The 22,736-nt window shown below is 38.2% G+C and overlaps 1 protein-coding gene across 1 annotated transcript in view; it reads left to right on the top strand.

The window, feature by feature from the left end:
• Nucleotides 1-21,111, top strand: part of TRIM66 (tripartite motif containing 66) — a 47,840-nt gene extending 26,729 nt beyond the window's left edge. Inside the window, exons 10-20 of the mRNA XM_065636436.1 lie at nt 640-801; nt 9,270-9,542; nt 9,745-9,973; nt 13,294-13,360; nt 14,088-14,262; nt 15,037-15,344; nt 16,858-16,981; nt 18,527-18,601; nt 19,776-19,928; nt 20,518-20,736; nt 21,052-21,111. Coding sequence (XP_065492508.1) covers nt 640-801; nt 9,270-9,542; nt 9,745-9,973; nt 13,294-13,360; nt 14,088-14,262; nt 15,037-15,344; nt 16,858-16,981; nt 18,527-18,601; nt 19,776-19,928; nt 20,518-20,736; nt 21,052-21,111 — 1,845 coding nt within the window. The remainder of the gene's footprint in view (nt 1-639; nt 802-9,269; nt 9,543-9,744; nt 9,974-13,293; nt 13,361-14,087; nt 14,263-15,036; nt 15,345-16,857; nt 16,982-18,526; nt 18,602-19,775; nt 19,929-20,517; nt 20,737-21,051) is intronic.
• The last annotated feature ends 1,625 nt before the right edge of the window (nt 21,112-22,736 follow it).

The following is a 22,736-nucleotide window of genomic DNA, read 5'->3' as shown; positions in this document are numbered from 1 at the left end:
TTCCCTTTTGATTCTGAATGACTCGTGAAAAGAGGGTGAAGAACACCTTTTTTCGATCTGAGAGTTATTTCCCATTCTACTAGTAACTGCTCTTGCTACTGCACCATGTCCTTTAAGATTTTCATGAGTATTCATACATGTTGTTCTGTTACAGTTCTGTAAGCAGGGCTAATTTCTCTAGTTTTCCTCTGTTGGTAAGAGTCCTCCTTTTGAAAAAGGGACAGCGCTTAGTGGTGAGCACCCAAGCTACAAGGCAGATAAGGTGCACAATAAGGTGGCTTTCAAACACATTTGAAACAGTGGGGATTGCAGCAGAAAGGTGGCTGTGTCTTGCCATGGTGTAAATTCTGTGGAGTTCCCACCCTGAGTAGTTGTCAAAGTGGCTTACCTGTAGGGGCAGACTGCAGGCTTTTGGAATAGCTGTATATTTCAGCAGCTTTTTTTTTTTTTTTTAATTCATTAATGTTTGAAATAAATCTTTATTCATTTATCTCTCTACTTAGGGTTATTTTGAACATCTTCGTTGTTTTAAAGTCTTTGCAGTCTTGTCATATTGTATATACTGTGAGTTGATGTAAATTTGTTACCATTTTTCTTTCTGAAATTTTTAAAACACAAATTCTCAATTGTGATTTCTAGATCTGTGAGAGTTCCACTGAACTTGATGCCCAGAAGCCTGTAATTCCTCTTGACAAAAGTGACAGTCCCTCTCTGCCACAGTCACAGGATGAAGAAGCCAGTGTGAGCAGTCGCTCCCCTGAGAGCACATTGCAACAATCAGCTTTCCATCCACTGAGAAAGGTATAAAGAACTTTTTAAAAAAAATATATATTTTAAGGCAAAACCATTATTTGATAATATGGAATATAATATAGCATTGGAATTTGAAATCAGTTTGAAAAAAATAAAATACAGTAAAAGTTGACAAAACAGCTTGTAAATCTTGGAAGACAGTCATAGCCTAACCTAGTGTGCATCTCCCAGTAAGATGCCTACACACTACTCTGTAATCAAGATCAGCAACGGTTCCATAAGCTGGTAGTGTTTAGATCTGGCTGGCATGATTGTTAAGCATGAACTGGTAAATAAAAAGAAAACTTATTTCTTCACTGAGTAAATTCTGTCCAGTCCCTATCTCTAGGGGTTTAACTATCAGGACTTGCTAACTACTATGCTAGCAGCAGTTAATTGGGGGGGGAAAAAAAAAAGAAAAGAAAAAAAAAAAGGCAAAAAAAAAGGCAAAAAAAAAAAAAGGCAATTCTGATGAAATCATGCCTGAGAAACATCCTTCAAAATAGTTGCCCTGTAACTAACAACACTAATTATTACTGAAGATGTGGTATCTGAAAGGGACATAGTTCTGTTATACTCCTTGTTTGTGTATAAGCATAAAAATAATAGATTTCTGTATTGCTAGAATATTTCAGCACATTACAGAGCCGTGCTTTGATCCTTCCACCTACTTAGAGACCATAACTGTGGAAGAGGCAACATAAACAAAACCAGGAGGGCTCATCTTTACCAGTAGATCCTTGCTGCCTCTGGATATCACCTGTGCCTTTGAGGCAGAGAAGCTGCTTTTTACCTCTCCATACAGTTTGTTTAAAACATTAAAACTTCTATACATGACTCATGTAGTGTACCATGTAGAAGTCTTTCACAGGTTTTTTTTTTTTATTGGAATATGTTTGTGGAATATTATTGAACTTGTCTTTCCATACTAGCCCCAGAAAGGAAGTTATTTTATCCTTCTTTAATATGTAGCTTTGTTGATCCAACAAATTTATGATGCAATACCCGTTCAGAGAGTTGGAGATCCTTTTGGGAATTATAAAGACATGGAAAGGTAATTATTACTGAGAGTCTGGAAGCAGTATGCAAATCAGATTCAGAAGCCACAAAGAAATCTGCAATTGCTAACTTAATGCTATAGATGTGATGGAATTTCTGGATGAGGCTGATGGTATTACAACATTATAAGAAGATGCTCTTTGGCTCCGAACTTTCACATGTGGAAGCAGATCTGCCTTAACCTCTGATGACAGAGGAAAGCTCTTCAAATTTTCTAGAGTAGGGCTACATTTACTCTAGGATATGACTGTAAAAATTGAAGGTATGTATTTAAGGCCTGAGCAAGACCATGAACCTGAGCACATATTTTTCTTTTAATGCAGTCACACCCTCAAAGTTATTTGTGAAAATGAATGGTGATGTTATCCAACTAGTTTTCAGAGGCTTTTTCTACATGCATGTTGAAGAAGTTGTCCTTTGTCTTCTGGACCTGTAAAAGAAGGTTGCTCCCAAGAGCTTAGACAAGAAAAGTCAGAAGGAGGGAAGACAATGGAAGTAAATGTGCAAGACAGAAACTAGTGGAGTCTGATTGGAAAAGAAGGTGGGAAAAAAAAGGAATGGCTGACTCATTGCTGTACAAGTTGAGAAGGTGGCAAGAGGAGGATACTCCTAGAACAAAAAAAAAGGAAATTTTTGTAATGGTGCTGAAAAGTGTATGCTCTTGTGCAGAAAGCACAGATATGTCTGGTTTTTTACTAGTTATGTGGTACCTTCACAAGAAATTAGGACAATCAACAGCTACAGTACCCATCTTTGCTTGTATTTATCTCTTGTAATGAGTTGTTTGGGATGAAGCCATAATGTACTGACAGCTCTGGCAATGTCTAATTAGAAATAACAAAGTAAAACAGCACAGTAATCAAACCCTTGAAATATATTCTTCATTAATGCTGTTGAAAGGTGTTTGACTGCTGTTGCTGACAAATAGATTAAATGTAGGTTTACATGGGAGATCAGTTCCTATTTAAGAACAAGGGTATGGGGCTATTCATTCTCATTTCTGTTTCACTTGATTAAATATTTTCACACTCATCTCCAGACAAAAATTTCTGTATTGGTGTTCGTCCATTTGCTTTCATATGGCCTGTATTCAGAACTTTTCACCTCTCTCAAGTTCTTGGAGGACATGGAAAAAGTGAATATGGAGAAGTCTAAGATACCGCACTTGGAAAATATGGTAGAGAAGATGGCTAGAGAAAGCTTCTGCTACCTGGAGAAGAACTGTGTTCTGCCTTTTGGAGAATAATTGGTATTGGACTTCTTGGCCTTGTGTTGCAGTTCTGCTGAACTCTGACAGCCTTCATTGTGCACAGCGTTCCTAGTGGAGTAGGTAATTCTCTGGCTGCTGAGGTTCTTCCATTAAAGAGAAAACAGTGTGAACCAGGATGTAGCAAAACTCAGAATTAACTCTTTAGAGATGTTTGCCAAGATCTGTCAAAATATAAAAGCTTCCATTAGTCCAGTGGTTTCCTTTGTTTCAGAGGGAGTCAAGGCTTGATTGCTCATATAATTAAACATCTGTGCATTAATTTTGGAACATGTTTATGGTACGCATTTGATCTTATTTACTGCTAGCCAGATGAATTGTCTACATATGGGATCATATTTATATGTGAAGCAGTATAGAGCAGATGCTGTTAATAGTCTGGGATCAGAACATTATTCATAAATGGGGAAACCACAAGTACGTTATTCAGATCATCCCAGACAAGTGCTAGTGCAGCCGTTACACCACGGTGTGAGGCATTCGTATGTCATGTGAGTGCCTTTGAGTTCAAAGTATGCCTGTTTTAGTTATTCTGCTGAGTGCTGTTTTCTGTCCCTCACATTTAGAGCTGCTTATTGATAAGAAGTAGAGAAGCAAGGATGAAACACTTCATGCATTTGTAAAATGTCCTTGTGTGTTACATTTCACCACCTATCAGGACAAAAATTAAATCTGGCTTCACTGAGCAGACAGAATTTTGGCTTTCCAGTTGTATAAAGCAGGGTTTTCTAGCTGATGCCAATCAGAAACACTGGCATCAAGGCTACTGCTGTCTCAAAGTTCTGAGTAATTCCTGTCTGTGCCCACCTGCTCTGTATGCATGTGTACAGTATAGCCTCTAACTATGTAACTTTGGTTTATAGTGCTTGTTTTCATTTGTTTCACTGGTTTTGGAACATGAATGGCGATATTTTGTCAACCTTTCTATCTTCCTGTGTATTCCTCTAACTATTCTTTCTCTGTGAATTGAATTTTTTGTGCAGAATAAATGTTTCTATACTTAGATCGTTGATTGTTTGACATAAGTACTGCACTTAGCATAACTTCGGACTTGATGAGAACATTTTAAGAATGCAACACTAGAAATGGAAGTTTTCTTTCTATGTGCAAAATGGATATAATTTTCTCTTCACACTCACCTGTCAGTATACTGCACTTACATAGCTGGAACCTCTGTTTTGGATTGTGGAGTTGTTCCATCTCCATGCCTGTCAAATACCCAATGTCTCCAGTAAAAATGCCTGTAAGACAGAGGACAAGTCTCAGAATAACTTTTGTGATACCCACACTTTTGTTCTGGGGAATTGTGCCAAGCTCTAGCAACCAGATTCTGTACAAGTTATTGAATTGCTAAGATGCAGTGTGAAGAATATGTACTGAATTAGATTAACAGTTTTCTGGAAAGAGTTACCCATCTTCTGCAATGATATGGTCCTCCTGTTGCTTTTACATAGTGTGATATTGAGTTATTAATTTATACACAGGATTGGAGAGGTCATCTATTCTGGAGCAGAGGCAAAAATAATAAGATATTTTTTGGCCTAATTGTGTTTTCAGGAGTAATAAAGGGCATACAATCCCTGTTTTTTGCTTACATGCACCTAATTATCACTTGTGGCTGTGATGAGCAAGGGGTACCTAGCATTTGAAAAAATGTCACTGTGCATCTATAGTACAAATTTGTAGTTTGAGCCTCAGATACTGCTGCAACAGACATTGGCACTGTCCCAGGGGCAGCTGGACATCTCTCCTTCTCAGACTCCAGAAGTGCCCCCCTTTCTCTAGTTAGGAGCAGGGACCTGGCAGAGAGGTTTACGTGTCTTGTCCAGCTCTTAGGTTGGGTCCTGGGCAGTAGAACTAAAAACCTGACTGACCTGGGCACAGTTAGTTTGTCTGCTGTAGGTGACATTCTTTGATATTTTGCCTCAACACATTTGTCCCAAGCTTTATTAATGACAGCTCCTCCATCTCAGTGGCAAGTGCTTAACAATTTTTTTTTCTTCCTTTAAAACCATGTGAAATTTGTGGGAGAGGGATTGTGGGGCACAGTACAGCGGTTTTTTTGTTAATATTGCACTGAGCATATTGTGATTACTTAGTGCCTAAAAGTAATAATTTAATATTCTATCCTAAGACTTCAAATCTGAGCTTGCAACTGGGGTGAGTTTATTTTTACTGTTTTGTTTGTTTGTTTTCCCTAATTACTATTAATTTTAGGGGAATTAGAAGTGAAGGAAATAATAAGAACAGCCTGGAATTTAGGGTCCTGCAAATTCAGAAAGTATCGGAGTCTCTTTTGACTTTAAAGAATTAAGCCACTTGCAGCACAAATGCCTTCATGCTTGATGCAATTAGATACATTTCTCAGAATGTTAATTTCACAAAACCTTTTCCTTTGACCTGGAAAAAAGGATAAATAAAACATGATGCTGCTTGCTCCATACAATCTCTTCCTCCTTCCGCTTTAAGCCAGTTCCAGTTTATTCAGACAAAATGTTAAGAAATATTTGGATTCTTTTTCTCGTAAAAATGGAAAGGAAATCCTTTGGATTCTATTGTGAAATTAGAAAATACAAATAGGAAGCATGTGTAGACTGTGCTATCAGTGCTGCTGTGTGTGGTGAGTTAAACAACTGAATTGGAGTAGTACATTTGTTTAACCTCCTAGCATAATGAGCTGCCAGGGGGATTGCTCCACTTAATAGCAGTCTTTCATTACTCTGCAACCATTTGCAGCGTGTTATTTCTCTTATAGCAAAGAGAATTGGTGATTCCTAGTTTTAGCTTTCTTTATCTGTGACACTTAATGTCAACAGCCTTGAGACTTTGCCAAAACAATCCTAACAAATCCTAATCCCAGTGTTTCAAGGTAAGTATTTGCTTCTCAGAATTCTTCTGTATTAGTGCTGCATGTTTACACTGGACCTTTTAAAATGCAACAGTGATCAAAGAAATATTGGAACTGAACAATATGTTTATTTTTTGTTCTTTGAAGGTACTTTGCATGTTCTTTCTTCTTACCTTTCACTACCATAGCTATGAAATTTGTGGTAGAAGGCATTTTGGGGTGGTGATGCTGCTGCCATTATATTATAAGGATCATCAGACCAAAATTAATTATGAGACAATGAGAATTCCATTTATAATGACACAGATGTAGTTTATGCCAGGCTGTACATTAAAATGTCAAAAGTTTCAAAATTAACGTAGAGATGAAGCCGCCCTCTACCCAAGAGCATAATTAATGCTTGTTGTTGTTCAAAGGTTGCAATGTAAAAGCAATAGAGCTTTTATAAAACAGAGAACAATTCTTTAAAGGCATACCATTTTCAAAAACTAGCTGAATTGTCAAGGGAAAAGAGAAATTTTTGCTAATGGCAAAAGAAATGATTATTTTAGGGAGTGAATTAATAGGCTATTAATGAGCCTTGTTCCCAGTGCATTGTTCACTTCACACTTGACAGCAGCTCCATGGATCAGAATGGAATGTGTCTGTTCTTAACTGTGAGTTTTAATATTTTGCACTGAAAGATCATAATGTTGCTTCATCATTAAAATAACCACAAAATTAACTTTTGCCCCAAGGGAAAGACAGATGGCAGTTTGATGGCCTCATTATTCTTTTTTCTTTTTAACAAGAGAAAGGTTTTATATTGGCTTATATAATCTAAAAAGATCTGTGAAGAAACTGATGCTAGCTAGAAAAGTAAAAAAGATATAGCCATATAATGCAATTGAATTTCGCCTTTCTAAAAATTTTAGTTATAGCAATGTCTTATGCCTGTGTCTATTGCTTTTTTTCTGCAGTTGGAGTTGTCCCAGTGACTACTCCCAGTAAGTAAACTTGTCTCGCTGAAGCCAAGAGTAACCCTACCACAGCCTCAGCGGGACTAACATTTTGCCTACAGTGCATAGAGTTACACCCAGATGGCTCTTCACAGGGTCATGTCTCTATCCCTAATAGCCGATGGCATGCTCTTTTAACATAAGTAAAGCAAGATGCATGTAGCGATTAGAAGCAGCGAAGAGCTGCAAGGTCTCCAGTTGACGTACTGTCCACTTCCAATGTAACGCGGTTTTAGGTAGTTCCTATTGACTTGGACAGGAATTTGTGGATGCTTCATGCTTTTGAGAATCTAGCTAAATAAATATTTAACTACCTCACAGGAACTTAATTAATACTTACAATGGACTGTGAAATAAGGGGAAAAGGCAAGGCTGATTACAGTCCATCTGTTCAGTTCAAGCATGGATTCTGCTTATTTGTTTTATTTTCTGCAAGTGACATGAGAACAATTCACATTTTTGATCTTTGTGGACTTCTTTAGGATATGTGACCATGAAAGTTGGGTTCCTTTCAGACCTACATATATTCCTTTGGTTTGAAAGGTGAGCATTCTTAGACAGAGTATATGGAAAATTGTGACTCCACCAATGCTTTTCCTCATTTGCTGTGTGCTAGTTTTCAGCTCAAATATAAGATAGGAAGAACATGTTTGACTAGTTACAACTGGTTCCAAGAAGTTATTATAGCTCAGACAGCTTAGATTCATTTGCCTTAAGAGGAGGAAAATGGCCAATGCCCTGGCTGCAGAGACCCTGTACTCTCTGAGGTGCCTTCTACAGACAGGACTGTTAAAAACAGACTTTGTAGAGCACTATGTGGTAGAATGGCACAGACCTTCTCCAGCTCTGCAGAAGAGCTGATCTCTTTCTGTATCAAATGGAGGCTATTTTGTTTCATTGAATATAAGAAGTAACTGTTGAGGCAAAGCTCCTACTTTAGTGTCTCTTGCAAGGTAGAAATTAATGTCTGTGGACAGAGTGCTCTCTTAGCACAGAGGTGATACGCATTGCAAGCAGAGGAATTCAAGACTGGCTTTGGCATTATGTTGGATTTACACAGGCACAATTGACAGCTCCATCTAGGCTACCGTCTTTGCCACTGTTGGATTAAGATGGACACAAGGATCAAAATCTAAAATGGAGTAACAGTTGAGAAAAATACTAATTAAATCTAGGAAATGGGTCCTGTCTCAGATCCACTTCAAAGTCACAGGCCCCTAGCAGAAAAATAAGTACAACGATGAAATGAAACTCTAATTTAGATGCAATCAACACATTTCTTTTGTCTTGATTTATATTATGAGTGCTACTTGCTGTATTGTAGTCAAACAAAAATGATTTATTCGGTCAGTTTTCAAGGGTGAAACCCCAATAAACTATGATGAAATAGAAGGAAAATTACATATTCAAGTGACACAGATCTGCTTACTTCTTAAGACTGCTTATATATATTGGATGCTTGAAGAGTCCTGATTTCAGCACAGTCCCACATTCCTGGATGTAAGGCAGCTTAAGGAACTCACCTAGATGGGAGGATTTGCTTTGTTTTGCATAACAGTATTCCTATGGTTTTGACAGTGACAAATCATGAGACAGTAGAAAAGGCATGTTGCTAAAACTATTTCAGAGACTTGGGTGAATGTTTTCTTTCTTTTGGAAATTAGACATGTACATCTTTTCTTTGTTAGTACATGTAGGATGTTTCTTGAGTTACGCTATGATATTTAAAGGGCAAATGCCCTTTAAATGGTATGGACGCACTAACCAGCATAAAGTTTTCGGCAGCAATAACTGTAACAATAGTTTCATCCACTTGTGTCAGATCCGAATTATATTTCTTCTTAGTTTTCTTTATAACTAAAGTCATCTGATGATTTTTGAATAAAATGCTAAAATTTCTGATATGAATCTTATTTCTTCTGGAATAACTTAACAGAAGCTAGTAGGGTTTATATCAAGGATTGATTTAATACAATATTCTACATGCTTAGATTTCCCATTCGTTATAGAGAGTGAAAAATCAGGATGCCTTGGACTGATCAAAGGAAGACATTTTTTGTAAATCATAGAAGAATAACCTTAGGTGTCTCCTTTTCCAGTTTTCAGTTTTAATGATGGAAACTCTAAACCTTTTGGAAATGGTATAAGATTACAATAGATACTTTCAGGCCCTCATGACACAACTTGTTTATTATGTATAGATGAAAGAGTATCTCATCCATTATGGAAAGAAAGAACAGTAGCATTTTGCTGCTGAAAAACTTACTAACCTTTTTAAAAATTATTTTTGTCTTTCTTCTCCCAGCGTTCAGCATCCTTAAGTGTTGTGGGCTTTTCAAGCAGTTTAGAAATGGAATTACCTTCAACAAGGTCATCTAGCTCGGCCGATCCACAGATGCAAGGAGCAGCTGCTGTAACTCTTGGCCCGTCCCCGAACGCCCTTTGTGACTGTGATACTGCACCAGAGTCAATTCCCAGCTCCAGCTTGACCTTGGGCAGAGCTCCAAGTGACCTGAGCCCCAGGGTTGCTGCTGACCTCACACTAGGTGATGCACTCCAGGGCAGCAATAAGTGCAAGGTAAGAATCGCTCAAACTCCTCTACTGAAAGGGAATCTGCTTTCATTGATAGCACATGTTATTGTTAGGCAGTCAAAGGCAGCCATTTCAGTAAGTAAAGTTTTCCTTATCTGGTATTTGAAGACTGATTACAAATTATTTTCTTAAGATGGAAAGGAAGAAAACTAATAATAAAATTTGATTTTTTTTTTCCCCCCTGAAGCTGGAAAATGAAGACTTCATTATTGTAGATCATCCTCTAGAAAACAGCTTGGCTACTGCTAGGCAAGATGTAGTTGATGAATCAAGTCTTTCTATGCAAAAAGTGCTGGAAGAACCTATTAATCTTTCAGTCAAAAAATCTCGACGTTGCACTTCTCCTTCTGAACTGCTCAGCAACAGTCCTTTCCTGCCTGTGAATGCCAGAATGGGACAACTTAGAAGCAAAGAAGGTACCGGGATTTTCATTATTTAGTTTAGGTTTTTAGTCTTTCTTAGCACTGTGCATTGCAAGTGCTGCAAAGCAGTATGCTTATTAATGTACTTGCATATAAATGTGCTTTTCCAGCAAGCTTCAAATAATATCAGAGTACTTAATCCAATGGAAAAGCGTGTTTGATCTCATTTGCAGAGGAAAAACATGGAAATGATATGCCTTGCATTTGTAACATCCTTCATCTATGAACCAGAAACAAGTGTGTCTGTGTGAAGTACCTGGAGCATTAGTTCTCTTAGAAGCACTCCTGTTAATGAGACCTGCAGTTATGACTATTGAAGAGCTGTTTTGAAGAATCCAAATTCAATTAAAAAAAGAAATTGCTTCCAAAATGTAATGTGCCTTCTGCTAAGTCCTTCACATCAGTGGCATAGCAAATTTTTGTTAGGTTAATATATTGCACAGTATGTGCTTTTGCTTGGCTCTGTCTACTGTGTAACGTTGCCTTCAGTCAAGACCTATTTCTTCAACCTTAATGGAGAATTACACCTTACTCAGCTCTTTTCATGGGCAAATTGCTAGCATCCTGTGCTACACTGTAAAGCTTCATTCCTGAAAACTCTGAAAGTCAATGGGACTATTCATGCAAGCAAGGGATTGCAGGATCAAGCTGTTATCCTGTGACTTATGCCAATATTTGGCTGCTTTTCTCTGTAAAAGATGAATTAATAATTGTATCTCTGTGCTGTATTTTTATTCAGAGAATTCTAATTAGTACAAAGGAGGCCTAGCTCAGTGAGCCAAGGAAATGTATTTGTCTTCTCTTATATGTGCTATGCCAAATTGTGGCAATTATGCCACAATCATTTGTGTGAGTTGTAAGAATCAGGCACACCCCTAAAAAGCTGTGCCTCAGTAAGGCTTAAGTGCCTCTGAGAGGAGCAGCTTTGTAGTATCTGGTTTGGATCGTGTGACACTGTACACAGAAAGCAGCCCCAACATACACAATCTCACAATCTATAGCAGATGCTACAAATTTGTTCTGTGCAAAGTACGGGTCCCGTTGCGCAAGAGGATGGGAAGACTAGAGTGTTGAATTCAATGGTGCTGCTTCTTCACAAGGCAGGCTCAGGAGTTAGCAATTCCCATCCTGCTCTCCCTGTTTAAATGCATGCAGCGAGGGGAGACCTGAGGAGATGCAGTCACCATGCACGGAGTGCACAGCGAGAGAGATTAGCTCTGTTGCAAGGCAACGTTATCTTTGGTAGTGGCTCTCAGTGGGACTTACTGGCTTTGGCAGTGCTGGGCTGCCAAACCCCACTGCTTCTGGTATGTATTTCCAATGACTTATCCATTTCTAATATCAAATCTAAACATTTCATCTTAATTTATAACAAAATACTTCTTATACTAGCCCCAAGGGATGTGGTAAAATTTGTACATAATTTCATCATTTTCCCTCTTACAGCCACTTTTCTTCTTATCATGGCTTGTGTAAACACTCTCCCCTCTCCTTCTCTTTTCTAGACTAAACAAATCTGACGGTTTCAGTCTCTCCTTATGGGTCAGGGTTGTGATTTTTTAAAAACCACCTCATTCCTGCTGTGCTATTCTGGGTTCTGTGCAATTAAGGAGTGCTGCCCACAGCCAAACGCAGTGGTGCAGCTGAGGCCTCTGGGGTGCCACGCAGAGCCAGGGTATCAGCTTCTTGTGTTTTGCATTTCTCACTGGTGGTAATGCACTGCAGGATGGCATTTGCTTTTTTGCAGCAGCAGCATTACATGGTTGACTCATTTGTAGTGAATGGTCCACATTAACCATTAATTCCTTCTATAGAACTGTTCCCTAGTCAGTTATCTTCATTTGTGATAACATTCATCTTATCCTTTGTAAGCATAATACTTAGAGTTATCTCAATTCAAGCTTACTGATTTAGGAGACTTTTTCTTTCTCTGATGTTTTAAAATAATTTTTTAATTGTAAACATTCCCCACAATGTTTGCAACTCCTCTAGTTTGGTATTTTCCACAAATTTTCAAGATACTATTATTTCATGAGCCAAGTTGCTAATGGAAATGTTGATTAATATTAGGAATCGAGCACCACTGGAACATCCTCAGGTTTGACAGCATGCAAGGAGAGCTGCTCCTTCAGCTCAGTGTGCAGTCACCCTTTAGTAATTCTGTCCAGAGACACGACTACGACCCTTCACCTGAGCAACAATCACAAGAAAATAACACTTTAGGAGTGACGTGACATGCACTTTTCCTTGGCAGTCTTGATTGTATTGTGTTTCCTGTGGCTGGGAACAAGAGTATCTTACAGGCATGATGCTTGCAAGCCATGAGTTGGGTACCATTGACCTGAGCTAGATTTTCTTTAAAAAAACATGTTTTCCTGACACTTACATATCTCCAGATAGTAATGATATTGGTTTGTTTTCTTGTTAGTATTGTCTACATCAAACTAATTCCTAAAAAAAGAAGGAGTTACTATGAAACTTGCCAGTGGACTGGTATTTCTGAGGGCATCCACTGAGGCATTCATCTCTACTCCATCCCATCTATCCAGAGTTGTTTTGTTTCTCTTGTGTCTAGTATCAGCCAAGAGCTACAGTCACTTATGTGCTTATATAAAGGATAGTTCTGAATTCATGTGTTTATATTAGGTGTTTAAAAGATGTGCAGATGAGGCTCTTAGTGACATGGTTTAGTGCTGGATTTAGGTTATGGTTGGACTTGATGACCTTGAGGGGCTCTTCCAACCAAAATGATTCTATGATTCTATGTTACATAGGTTGGAGGATAGAAAGGAAACATACAGAGTAGCTTTCGTCCCTCAGTGGCAGATGGGAGACACAATTTCCTTCCTGTTTTCAAGTAACTAGAATTATCTAGAAGCATCTTTCATGGAGCAGGAGACCACAGAGACTTCCTGAGCCTTGGGGGTTCAGACCTCAGTAGGTCTGTGTTTCTCAAGTGAAGGCTGTATAGCGAGGAGGGTTACTTATGTTGTTCTATGTATATGGATGAATGTGGCATGGCTGTGTACATATGTAATTCCCTGAGAATGTAACCATTATGACAAAATATTTTGGAAAGCCTTCTCATATCCAGTACAGAAGTGGTGGTTAAAAAAAAAAAAAGAGAAAGACAAAGACTGTATCCCAGAATAGAAAACAGCATACACATTTTCTATACATATAGATGAAATGGTTCCATAATTCACTTATGATACCATATTAAACACCAGTCAGAAGTGCATGAATATTGAAGTACTTTCTACCCTAATCTGACTCGGATATTATAAATATTTTATTCATTTTCTTATCTTCAGTTCCAGATTCCAATAACTGTGAAAAGGAACATTTTGAAATGGATATGAAAAGCAATCAGAATGTCAGGTAACAGGGTCGTTTTTTTTTAATACAAAAGTACTGCCCGTAAAATTTTATGCATATATTTAGAAAATTTGTCACACTTAATGAAAACGGAGAACTTAAAAAGAATGCAAGACCCTTTACAGATAATAATTCTGAAAGTTTTAAAGTATTCTCTTAAACTTGAAACCAACAATTTAAAAGACACGTTGAGTTCATGTATTTCTATTATTCTGTGTAAATTTCCAAAATGAATAAATATTTGCAAAGTTATCTCATCTGAACAATTAGAAACTCTTTAGCCCCAATTAATCCCCCAAACCATAATAGGAACAGGATTAACATTATCTCAACTATTTTATACAATTTTGTTTTCAGCTACCGCTGTGATAATATTTTAAAGTAAAGTTGATGATGTGCTGTGTTCCTGCTTGAAGCCACCCACACTGAAAAGTATCAAGCACGACAAACTGGAATAAATAAAACAAAAATATACAGAGAATGGCAAAGTTTTAGCACAGAAGTTAGTAATACATTTACACGTATGATTAATTTAAAGTAATTGTATTCGCATTTCTTAAGGAATTGACATGTGAAAAAAACATCCATATTTTCCGTGTTTAGCCAGCAGAGTCACTATGACAAAGGAAAAGGAGCACAAACAATAGTGCACGAAAAATGTTGAAACTGAATAGGGAGGCCAATTCTGTGGAATATGACTGAATTCAACCCTGTGTCGTTTTGATTGTAGAGCTGACTCTAAGGAGCAGAAGATCCCCTATGTGCGACTGGAACGTCTAAAAATATGTACGTCAGAAGCAGGGGAGCTCCCGGTGTTTAAGCTCCAGCCACAGGACAATGAGCAGGAGGGCAATTTCCTCCTGATAATTGAATGTGGGACTCAGTCTTCAAGTTTGTCTATTAAAGTGAGTGGAATTTCCTTGAGGCTTTACCTGCTTTCCTCTCCTTTATCCCACTGGCTTGTACCCACAGTTTCTGAATATTATTATACACTAAAGAAGTGTTAATTGATTTCACTCTTGGACAATTCTGTGATGGGTCGAAGTAATAGAGAATGCAGCTTTTGGTTTGCTGTGTAGCTCCCTGGGACTTCCACTTCTGAGAAGTCTACCTCTGGGAATGGATAGCCGTAGTGTATTTGTATTCTAGCAAACAAGCTGGCTCGTTTGTCTAGTTACAAATATAGGATAAATAGCTTAAAACTGACTCGAATGCATATTTGAGTGATAAGAACTGATGCCAGAAATAGTGTAGTAGATTTTTAAAAGCTTTGTATTCTGTTCCCTCATTGGAGTCTCAAGTGTGAACTTTCCACAGAAAGAAACAGGAATTTCTGGTGGGAACAAAAAACTATACTATTTGTTTGGTTGGTTTTTTTGAGCTGTTTACTTTAAAATTTTCAAATAAGATTGTAAAGTATCCTGTTTCTATCATCTGTGGTATGAAATCTGGACAGCTCTCTCACAGTACTATTACATTGTGGTATGTGGAGGAAACGACCAAGGTGACCTGCCCAGCCAGTGGCAGACACTGAGCTGAGCATGGGCTTGCTGAACCCCAGTTCCCCCTCCAGTAGAGGTCACTGCAGAGAAACCATTTTACCTGCAGATAACCACTGCTGTTGTATGCTTGTGTATGAAAATGATGATTGTATGATGCCAGATTTTTCTTCCTTCAAGATAAATAAAAATAGTCCACCTGAAGGACTGAAATCCAAAGAGGAGAACTCAGAGAACAGAAAATTTCTTACATCCCAGGCTGCAGGACAGACACAACCTGCTCCTGTAGATACGCCATCTGTGGATCAGCAGCTCAGCAATGGCACCTCTACCATGAAAAAATCTCCAGTTACTCAGGAAGTCGATCCAATTGAAAATGAGGATTTCTGTGCTGTGTGTCTTAATGGAGGAGAACTGTTGTGCTGTGATCGCTGCCCCAAGGTCTTCCATCTCTCCTGCCATGTTCCAGCCCTGCTTAGCTTTCCAGTGTGAGTATGTATGACATTTTGCGAATGTGCTCAGTTTCTGTTTGCTGCCTTGGGGCGGAATATATCCTCAGGGATGTATATGTCAACCTTATATGAGGGCTGCATCTCTCGCTTGCCTTTTTCGTTACTTTTCTTGCAAAGGGAAGAATTGTCTTACACACTTGCAACTAGATGAATTATTAACAAGAACGGTTTCCAGCCATGTATGCCCTTTCTGCAGTTAGCTGGCCAGTGTGACAAAAGAGGTTGTAGACCTGAGCTTTAAAAACATTTTTAGGACTTACTGGAGAAAAATAAAATCCTAACTCTCATGTAACATTCGTGGTGTAGGTGTCAGCTCTTCCCTGCAAGAACAGTGCCTAGCACAAGGAAAGGGCAATCAGTGACTTTATATTCAGTTTGCTAGCCGGTTTTATGGGAAATTCAGGATTACTGGGGCTTTTGTGGAAATGTGTAGAACATTGCTTTCCCTAAGACGTACATTCCCTAGCAACTTGTCACAGATTAATCGTATGTGACAAAGAGCCAGAATTAGGTACACATCCGCGTACCAAACTTTAAAAGTGAGGCTGAATAATGCACGTTGTTGGTGTTATGTAATTCTGAATTCTGTTACAAATCATTGCCGGGTGGGATCAGAAGTTACTTCATTTGTGCCAAGCATAAATAACATGCTCAGCTGAGAAAAATACATTGTGAGATATTAGTTTGAAGATTCTGATGTGTTCTTTTTGTTCAAAAAGCAGAAATTTCCATCTCTTGGCTTTTCCCTCTTTTCTTTAATAACTGAGTAATTTTTAAACCTCCAGCTTCAAAACAATATGAAAACAAGGTTTTATTTTTAAAATAAACTTCCTAAGCAAATTTAAGTTCTAATGAAGTAAATTAATCCCCTAACTAGAGTTTTGTATTCATAGTTCTTTAATATACCTTCATCTGTAGTTATTCAGACCCTGACGTTGTAGAAGTTGCATCACTGCCTTAAGAAATTGTTCAATGTATCTACTAGGAAGGACACTTATGCCCATGCAGAATTATGTCTATTTGGTTTGAGAATCTGTGTACTTGCACACATTATGACCTTTTCTGATAATGTTGACTTCTTAGATAAATATGTCAGTTATCATATCAATTAATAATAAATATATCAATTATCAAACAAATCTGGTTTTATCTTATGACCCAACTGTTGGCTATTTTTCCTTTATATTTTTTTATAAAACAGTACTTGAATCAATGCAGCTGCGCACACTGTTGGTACATGATTTCAAACACTATTTTGTCTTTTTCTCTGTAGGAGAAAAAGTGCAATGAGTAGAATCTGAAATTATCACACCTCTAATTAGATTCAAATCTCTTGAGGAACATCTAGTACAATGGGCTTCAGGTTGCCTGCTGTTGTAATACTAGTTAAAGATGAGACTTATTTCCAAATACAGTGGTTCCTGAGGTTTGTTATTTGGTGAGGTTGCTGAAAAAACTTGACACAAGTGTTTGGTTTCTTTTTTTGCAGGGGAGAATGGGTGTGCACGCTTTGCCGTAATCCAGTGAAACCGGAGGTAGAATATGACTGTGAAAACACACGCTACAGCCACAGCTATAATGCACAATGTGGCCTTGATGACTGTGACCAGAAGGTGGGAATAATTATATATTTTACTATTTAGAAAAGGACATATGATCTCAGCATGAGGGTTTGCTTCTTCATTGGAAAGATGAGTGTTCTGATTTGGTTGCTACTTGAATGTTTCAAAGAGTAGTAAATACAACAAAAACATTGTTAATATTTAGTTATATCATTCTCTTCTATCTAGACATTGCTGTTCAATTTTAAAATTAATGACACGGTATAAAAAGATGAAACAGGCAGATCTGTATTTCCTTACTCCTTTGAACAGGGAAGTCGCACTCAGCAGCAGAGCTAGCTTCCCTGAGTCGACTTTGCCTGGCTTTCTGCCACTTGAATCTTTTTCCTTTAAGACCTGGCACCTTCTCAGATATCTACTTAGGCCACTTGCAATGACATTTTTGTGATGTAGTCACTTTTTGACTTTTAGTTGGATTGAAATCATCAGACAGTCTTCATATGTGCAATTAATCCCCTTGAAGAAGACATTTAAGGCACTGTTAACTCAGCCTAGATGAAAGTTTCTCTCTTTTCATTTCCATTACCAGTTTCCTCTACCAAATCACTCATTAAAAAATGCCTTTTCTTAAAGTCCACTTGGTATTTGGAAGTCAATTTCTGAATAAATGTCCTGTGTATATTGGTGACAGCTGGACAGGGAGGCTAAGTCCACACAGCTGAGTGCAGATGTTGAGCTGGCCCTGCACAAATGAAGCCAAGAAAAAGGCACTGGTCTAGTCTGGGCACCATATATAAACACGGCAGCAGTGGTTCTTAGAACACTGGGACTCCTAGACAAGGCCTACGAGCATAGCCACAGCACTGCTCGAATTCGTCCATGCTGCTTCCAGACCTGAGTTGCTCTGCTCCTAAAGAGCTGGACATAACTTCTTGACATTGATGTGATCCGTGTTTCTATTGGATTTGGTACAACAGGCCAGAAATAGTAGGGATCTGGGTCTTGATTAGTGAGGCTCTGTTTAGAAAGAGTTAATTAGAAATCCCATTGCTTGTGAGCAAACATGACTTGTAATGTTTTTGTAGTGCATTTTTTTTTGCATCTGTGAAAAAAAATCAAAGACTAAAAGTATTTTACAAGTTAACGGTGATTAAACGTACATACCACACTACCAGCTACATAACTTGCATCCATTTGTATGAGTGGATATGGATAGTGTTGAAACATTTTCCATGTAACTGTTTCCACACTGTTGCTCCTGTTCGTTTAGTCAAGAGCCAAGGAATGGATCTGGACTGCAGAAAGGAATTAGTGATAGTGACGAATTCCCAAGAGTTTCCAGGAAAAATGCATGCATACAAAAAAAATGATGTGATGTTCCTTTTCTTGCATTTCTTGACTATCCTCACTTTCAAAACTGTAGAAATCCTATGAGGCAAAACAACCCTCAGGTTAGAGTAAATTGTGTCATTTTGCATCAGAAATTCCCAGACTACATGAAAACTCCCCTTGTTCTTAGTATGAGTGATCAACTAAGGGCAAGAATGAAACTCACTTGTTTTGTATTAAAATGTATTTCAAATTTGGCTTCCACAGAAGTGTGAAAAGCTGGTACTTTTCCTGTTCTGCAATAGTATGAGCCTTCCATTCCATGAACCTGTCAGCCCCCTGGTAAGTACCACACACCCATGGGTCAGAGGGAATCCAAAAATCCTGTGGCACAGCTTGCGAGTTTCTCCATTTTCTTATTGAAAGATATTCTTTAACTTTTTTTCTGAACAGTATTGCTTCCCAGGGAAGGGCAGATGTTTCCCTTTTGCAAGTGCTTTTGAAGGTGCCAGGTTGGAGGCAGGTAAATGCTGGTCAGTGTTCTCAGGCCAGGTTTGGGTGCCAATGTGAGATTCTGGTAGGACACTAAAGGTATATGAGGGGTTCCAGTGGTTAAAAAAGTTGACTTGCTGCATACATGGAGAATGTTGCACTGCCAGAAGAGAGGTCTGCTCTAGAAATAACCTGGACTCTCTCTTTTCTGGTGTTTTGCGCAAAGGTGGTAATGTGGCTCTGTTCAAGGGGATATGTAGAGACTGCACTTTCTTCCATGTACTCAACATTTGCAATGTTAACTGGCTATTTTAAGGAAGATGTAGTTTCATGCTATTGTAACAATAGAACACAATGTGAAACAAGTTGGAGGAGAAAAATGAGAGAAAAAAAAGGTTTTATGTGAAGGAGTAGGACAAATAACAATATAAAAAGCATTCCTTGTAATAAAGCTTGCAATGAACTCATGGAACACATTACCTAACAAGTAGGTTTTGACCCAGAAAGATTTAAGGAGTGGGATATCCTGGTAGCTGGTGCCCATTGAAAGAGACTTTTGTTGAACTTTGCAAAGAGTGCATGGATATGCATGCATATGTCTGAAAAGAATGCATATTTTTTAATCTTGGCAGCCTACTTCCCACAGTATCAGCTGCCAGTATTTCAGCACACCATTTTTATAACCGCTTGGGGGAAATGTTAGTTAACTGTCAATGTTACATGTATTGATTATGGTTAAATGACAATATTTATATCTGGGGATAAACTTTAGAAAGTGCAAATAGTAGAGTAGTCACTGAAGTGTGCTATTTTCAAAATCAGTCTTGCAGCAAATATGTTTTTAATCAAACTGAAAAACACCCAGGAAGATGATGTGCAAGTGTAGGCACCAAAAGACTAGAGCTGCCTTTCTTGATGCAAGGAATCCTCTGCAGTGTCTTTTGTCCAAATTTGGATAGAAGTTACGACAGAGGAAATGTTTTAATTAAAAAGGTTACATACTTGTGTTTTATTCTTATTGCAGGCTCGGCATTATTATCAGATCATCAAAAGGCCAATGGATTTGTCAAGCATACGAAAAAAGTTGCAAAAAAAGGACAAGTACCACTATTCTGCACCTGAGGAACTTGTGACTGACGTGCGTCTCATGTTTTGGAACTGTGCAAAGTTCAATTATGTAGGTTTCTAAAACAGGTGCTGGGAGGATACAAACCAGAGGGTTGCACTTTCAAGCTGTCACACTGGTGTAACTATTGGTTCCATTGACATCAGATATGGGATTGGGATAAACAGAAGTATTAGTCAGTTTTGCTCTTTGGAAATGATTTTTTTTTTAATGACAGAAATGGAGATATATATGGATTTGAGAATTCGAGATACATATGATCTGAAATTAAAGAGGGGCATCTTAGCGGACAACTTTTTGGAATGCCAAGTTTGCTGTGAGAAGCCAGTCATAGCCAGCGAAATAGCCAAGTAAAATTCAGGTGCATAGAAGCTCTTAAGCAATGATGACTGCTATTCTTTCTAGTTCACTGCACTTTTCTTCTTAGAGGTGCAGAAACGTGTTCCTTAATAGCAACATCTGGTTCTTACTTGCATTGTAAATGCAGAGGGACTAATGGGCTGTAGAAAGTGCACAGAAGACTAATAGAGATGTAGCAGGCAGAAGCAAGGCGAGACATTAGGGTAGGGTAGTCATTTGGGTTTGATCCTAAATGATTTCTGTGTGCAGTAACACTGAATGGTTATTTATTCTCTTACAGCCAGATTCAGAGGTTGCTGAGGCTGGACGATGCCTAGATGTATTCTTTGAGGGCAAACTGAAGGAGATTTTTCCGGATAGGCATTTTCCTTCAATGCAACAAGAAGACTCTGATTCTGAAGAAGTGGAGAGTCAGAATAGCAACATACCACCCAAGGATTTTCTGTGGCCATCATATGGACAGGAGTGCATTCAGCCTAAAAGGAGACGGCGACATGCTGTAAGATTGCAAAAGCAAAAGCATTTGGTTGCTAAGTGGCCACACTGCTAATTCTGTTTACAGCTACTGATGGGAAGTTTTGACAGGGCTGTATGGGAAAACTGTCAAGCTTCTATCACAGAGATGTGACCAGTTCTACAATTTTATGTCATGATCCTCTGAGTGGAATAAAGTGTCAGTTCTGTATAAATGTGTGAGCATGAACAAATGAAGTCACTCAGGCCGCACCATTATCTTCCTAGCAGAAAACTCTGTCAAGATTTTTGAAAAGACTAAGCCCTCTAGCCATTCACTGTTTGTTTCCTTTGTACACAGGAAAGAGAAAAAACTAAAAGAATGATGTTTCAGCCAGCTAACAGCCTTCCTCAGGTATGACCTCCTCAAGATACGAGATTTGGTATGAGGAATCCAACAGCATAACTGACAAGAGTTAAGGTGTGTGGGAGGAAAGCAAAGCACTTGGGCTGTTTATTTAAACTCTCCTAATCTGCTGACCATATGCCTTATTTCTAGATCTTGTGGGTAGATAGCAGATCCAAAGTGTTTGAATCTGTCAATATTCAATCTGTTAAATCATGTATATGTTTTGCAGTGTTTACACTGAAGTACTAATGTTTTGGTGATAGGTAATTATGATTAATAAAAAAAGTAACATGCTAATAATATCTAATACTGCAGTACCATTTTATAATCTGTTCAACATGACATCTCTGTTTTATAGAGCACAGGTAACCATGTAATAATCTTGCAAGCTCAGTGTGAATGTTGGCCATGCTTTGTGATGAATACAGTGTGTAGTCAGAAAAGCCATAATCATGTTGTCTAATTCAACAACTTTTCTGGGAGCTTGACTGCTCAAGGCCTATGAGATACAGTCTAATATGATTATCTGATTAGCGGTTTCTTTTGAAGCAGGGCATTTTGATTAGATCATGAAAGAACAAGTGCTAATAGTGCTAATACTAGGGCTCTGCGTGAGCTCTTTCTGAGTGCACACTGGATGCTCTGTTTGCAAGGAATGACTCTTCTGGTATCTAATTCATGTTCAGTAAAGCAGTGTGGGATTTCTTGGGTCTCAAAGGTTGCATTTTTATACAACCCAAGCCAGTTGTTTTTCTTTAAAGTAGATATTGGAATTCAGTAAATTAACTATGAAGCAAATTACATGGTTATAGAAATGCCTATAAAATAAAGTCATATATTCCTGATTTTCTCTTTGCTTATTTCTTGTAGTTGTGATTATCAGCAGTACTAGAAGATGATGGTGATGTGTATATGTAGAAGCTCAAACAGAATGAAAGGATATCTTAGCTTTTTTTTTTCCTATCTTAAATTCCACAATGTGTTGGCAGAACACCACCAAGGGCCAGAAGAGCAAGTTTAGAGTTAACTTGAACAAAGGGTAGCATGTAATTGTAGAGCCTGAAGGGTGGGATAGGTAACAAGACATGACACCTGATCAGAGAGTGATGGTTTACAAGCTGCTTCCCACCTCTTCCAGAAGCAGGTGAGCCAGATCTTTGTGTGGCCAATGCTTGCTTCGTGTGTGTGAGGGCATCTTCCTCCTTAGAGTTCTGCCCAGCAGTGTGAAGCTGGGCTGTGGTCTGGCTCTGAGAGAGAAGGGTTGTTGCAGATCTCAAACACAGCTGAAGTTCATTTTAATTAGGTTTCTGTAAATAAAAATGATATTTTCAGCATAGTTTATATGGGCTGTTTGGTCTGGTAACCATATATGTTTTTTAGATAACACTTTAAAGTAAAGGTTTATATATGAAATAATAAGACATGAAAGTTGTATTCTACTATCCATGTGACTTACTGTTTGCCGTTACCTTGGTAGTGAGCTAATGTTTTGTTTTCTTTGAAGAAATGAAAATCTGGATATTATAAGCTGACTGAAAAACTGTGAGATGAAGGAACAGCCTTTACATTTTCTATATGTGAATTCCTATGTTTTTGCTTTTTGTCAAACTCCTGTTCTCAAAACAGTAAGTGTCTTG

This window comes from Caloenas nicobarica, chromosome 5 (genome assembly GCF_036013445.1).
Source record: "Caloenas nicobarica isolate bCalNic1 chromosome 5, bCalNic1.hap1, whole genome shotgun sequence".
Lineage (NCBI taxonomy): Eukaryota > Metazoa > Chordata > Aves > Columbiformes > Columbidae > Caloenas > Caloenas nicobarica.
The sequence above is the reverse complement of the archived record's forward strand: the minus strand, read 5'-3'. Positions and strand labels throughout refer to the sequence as shown.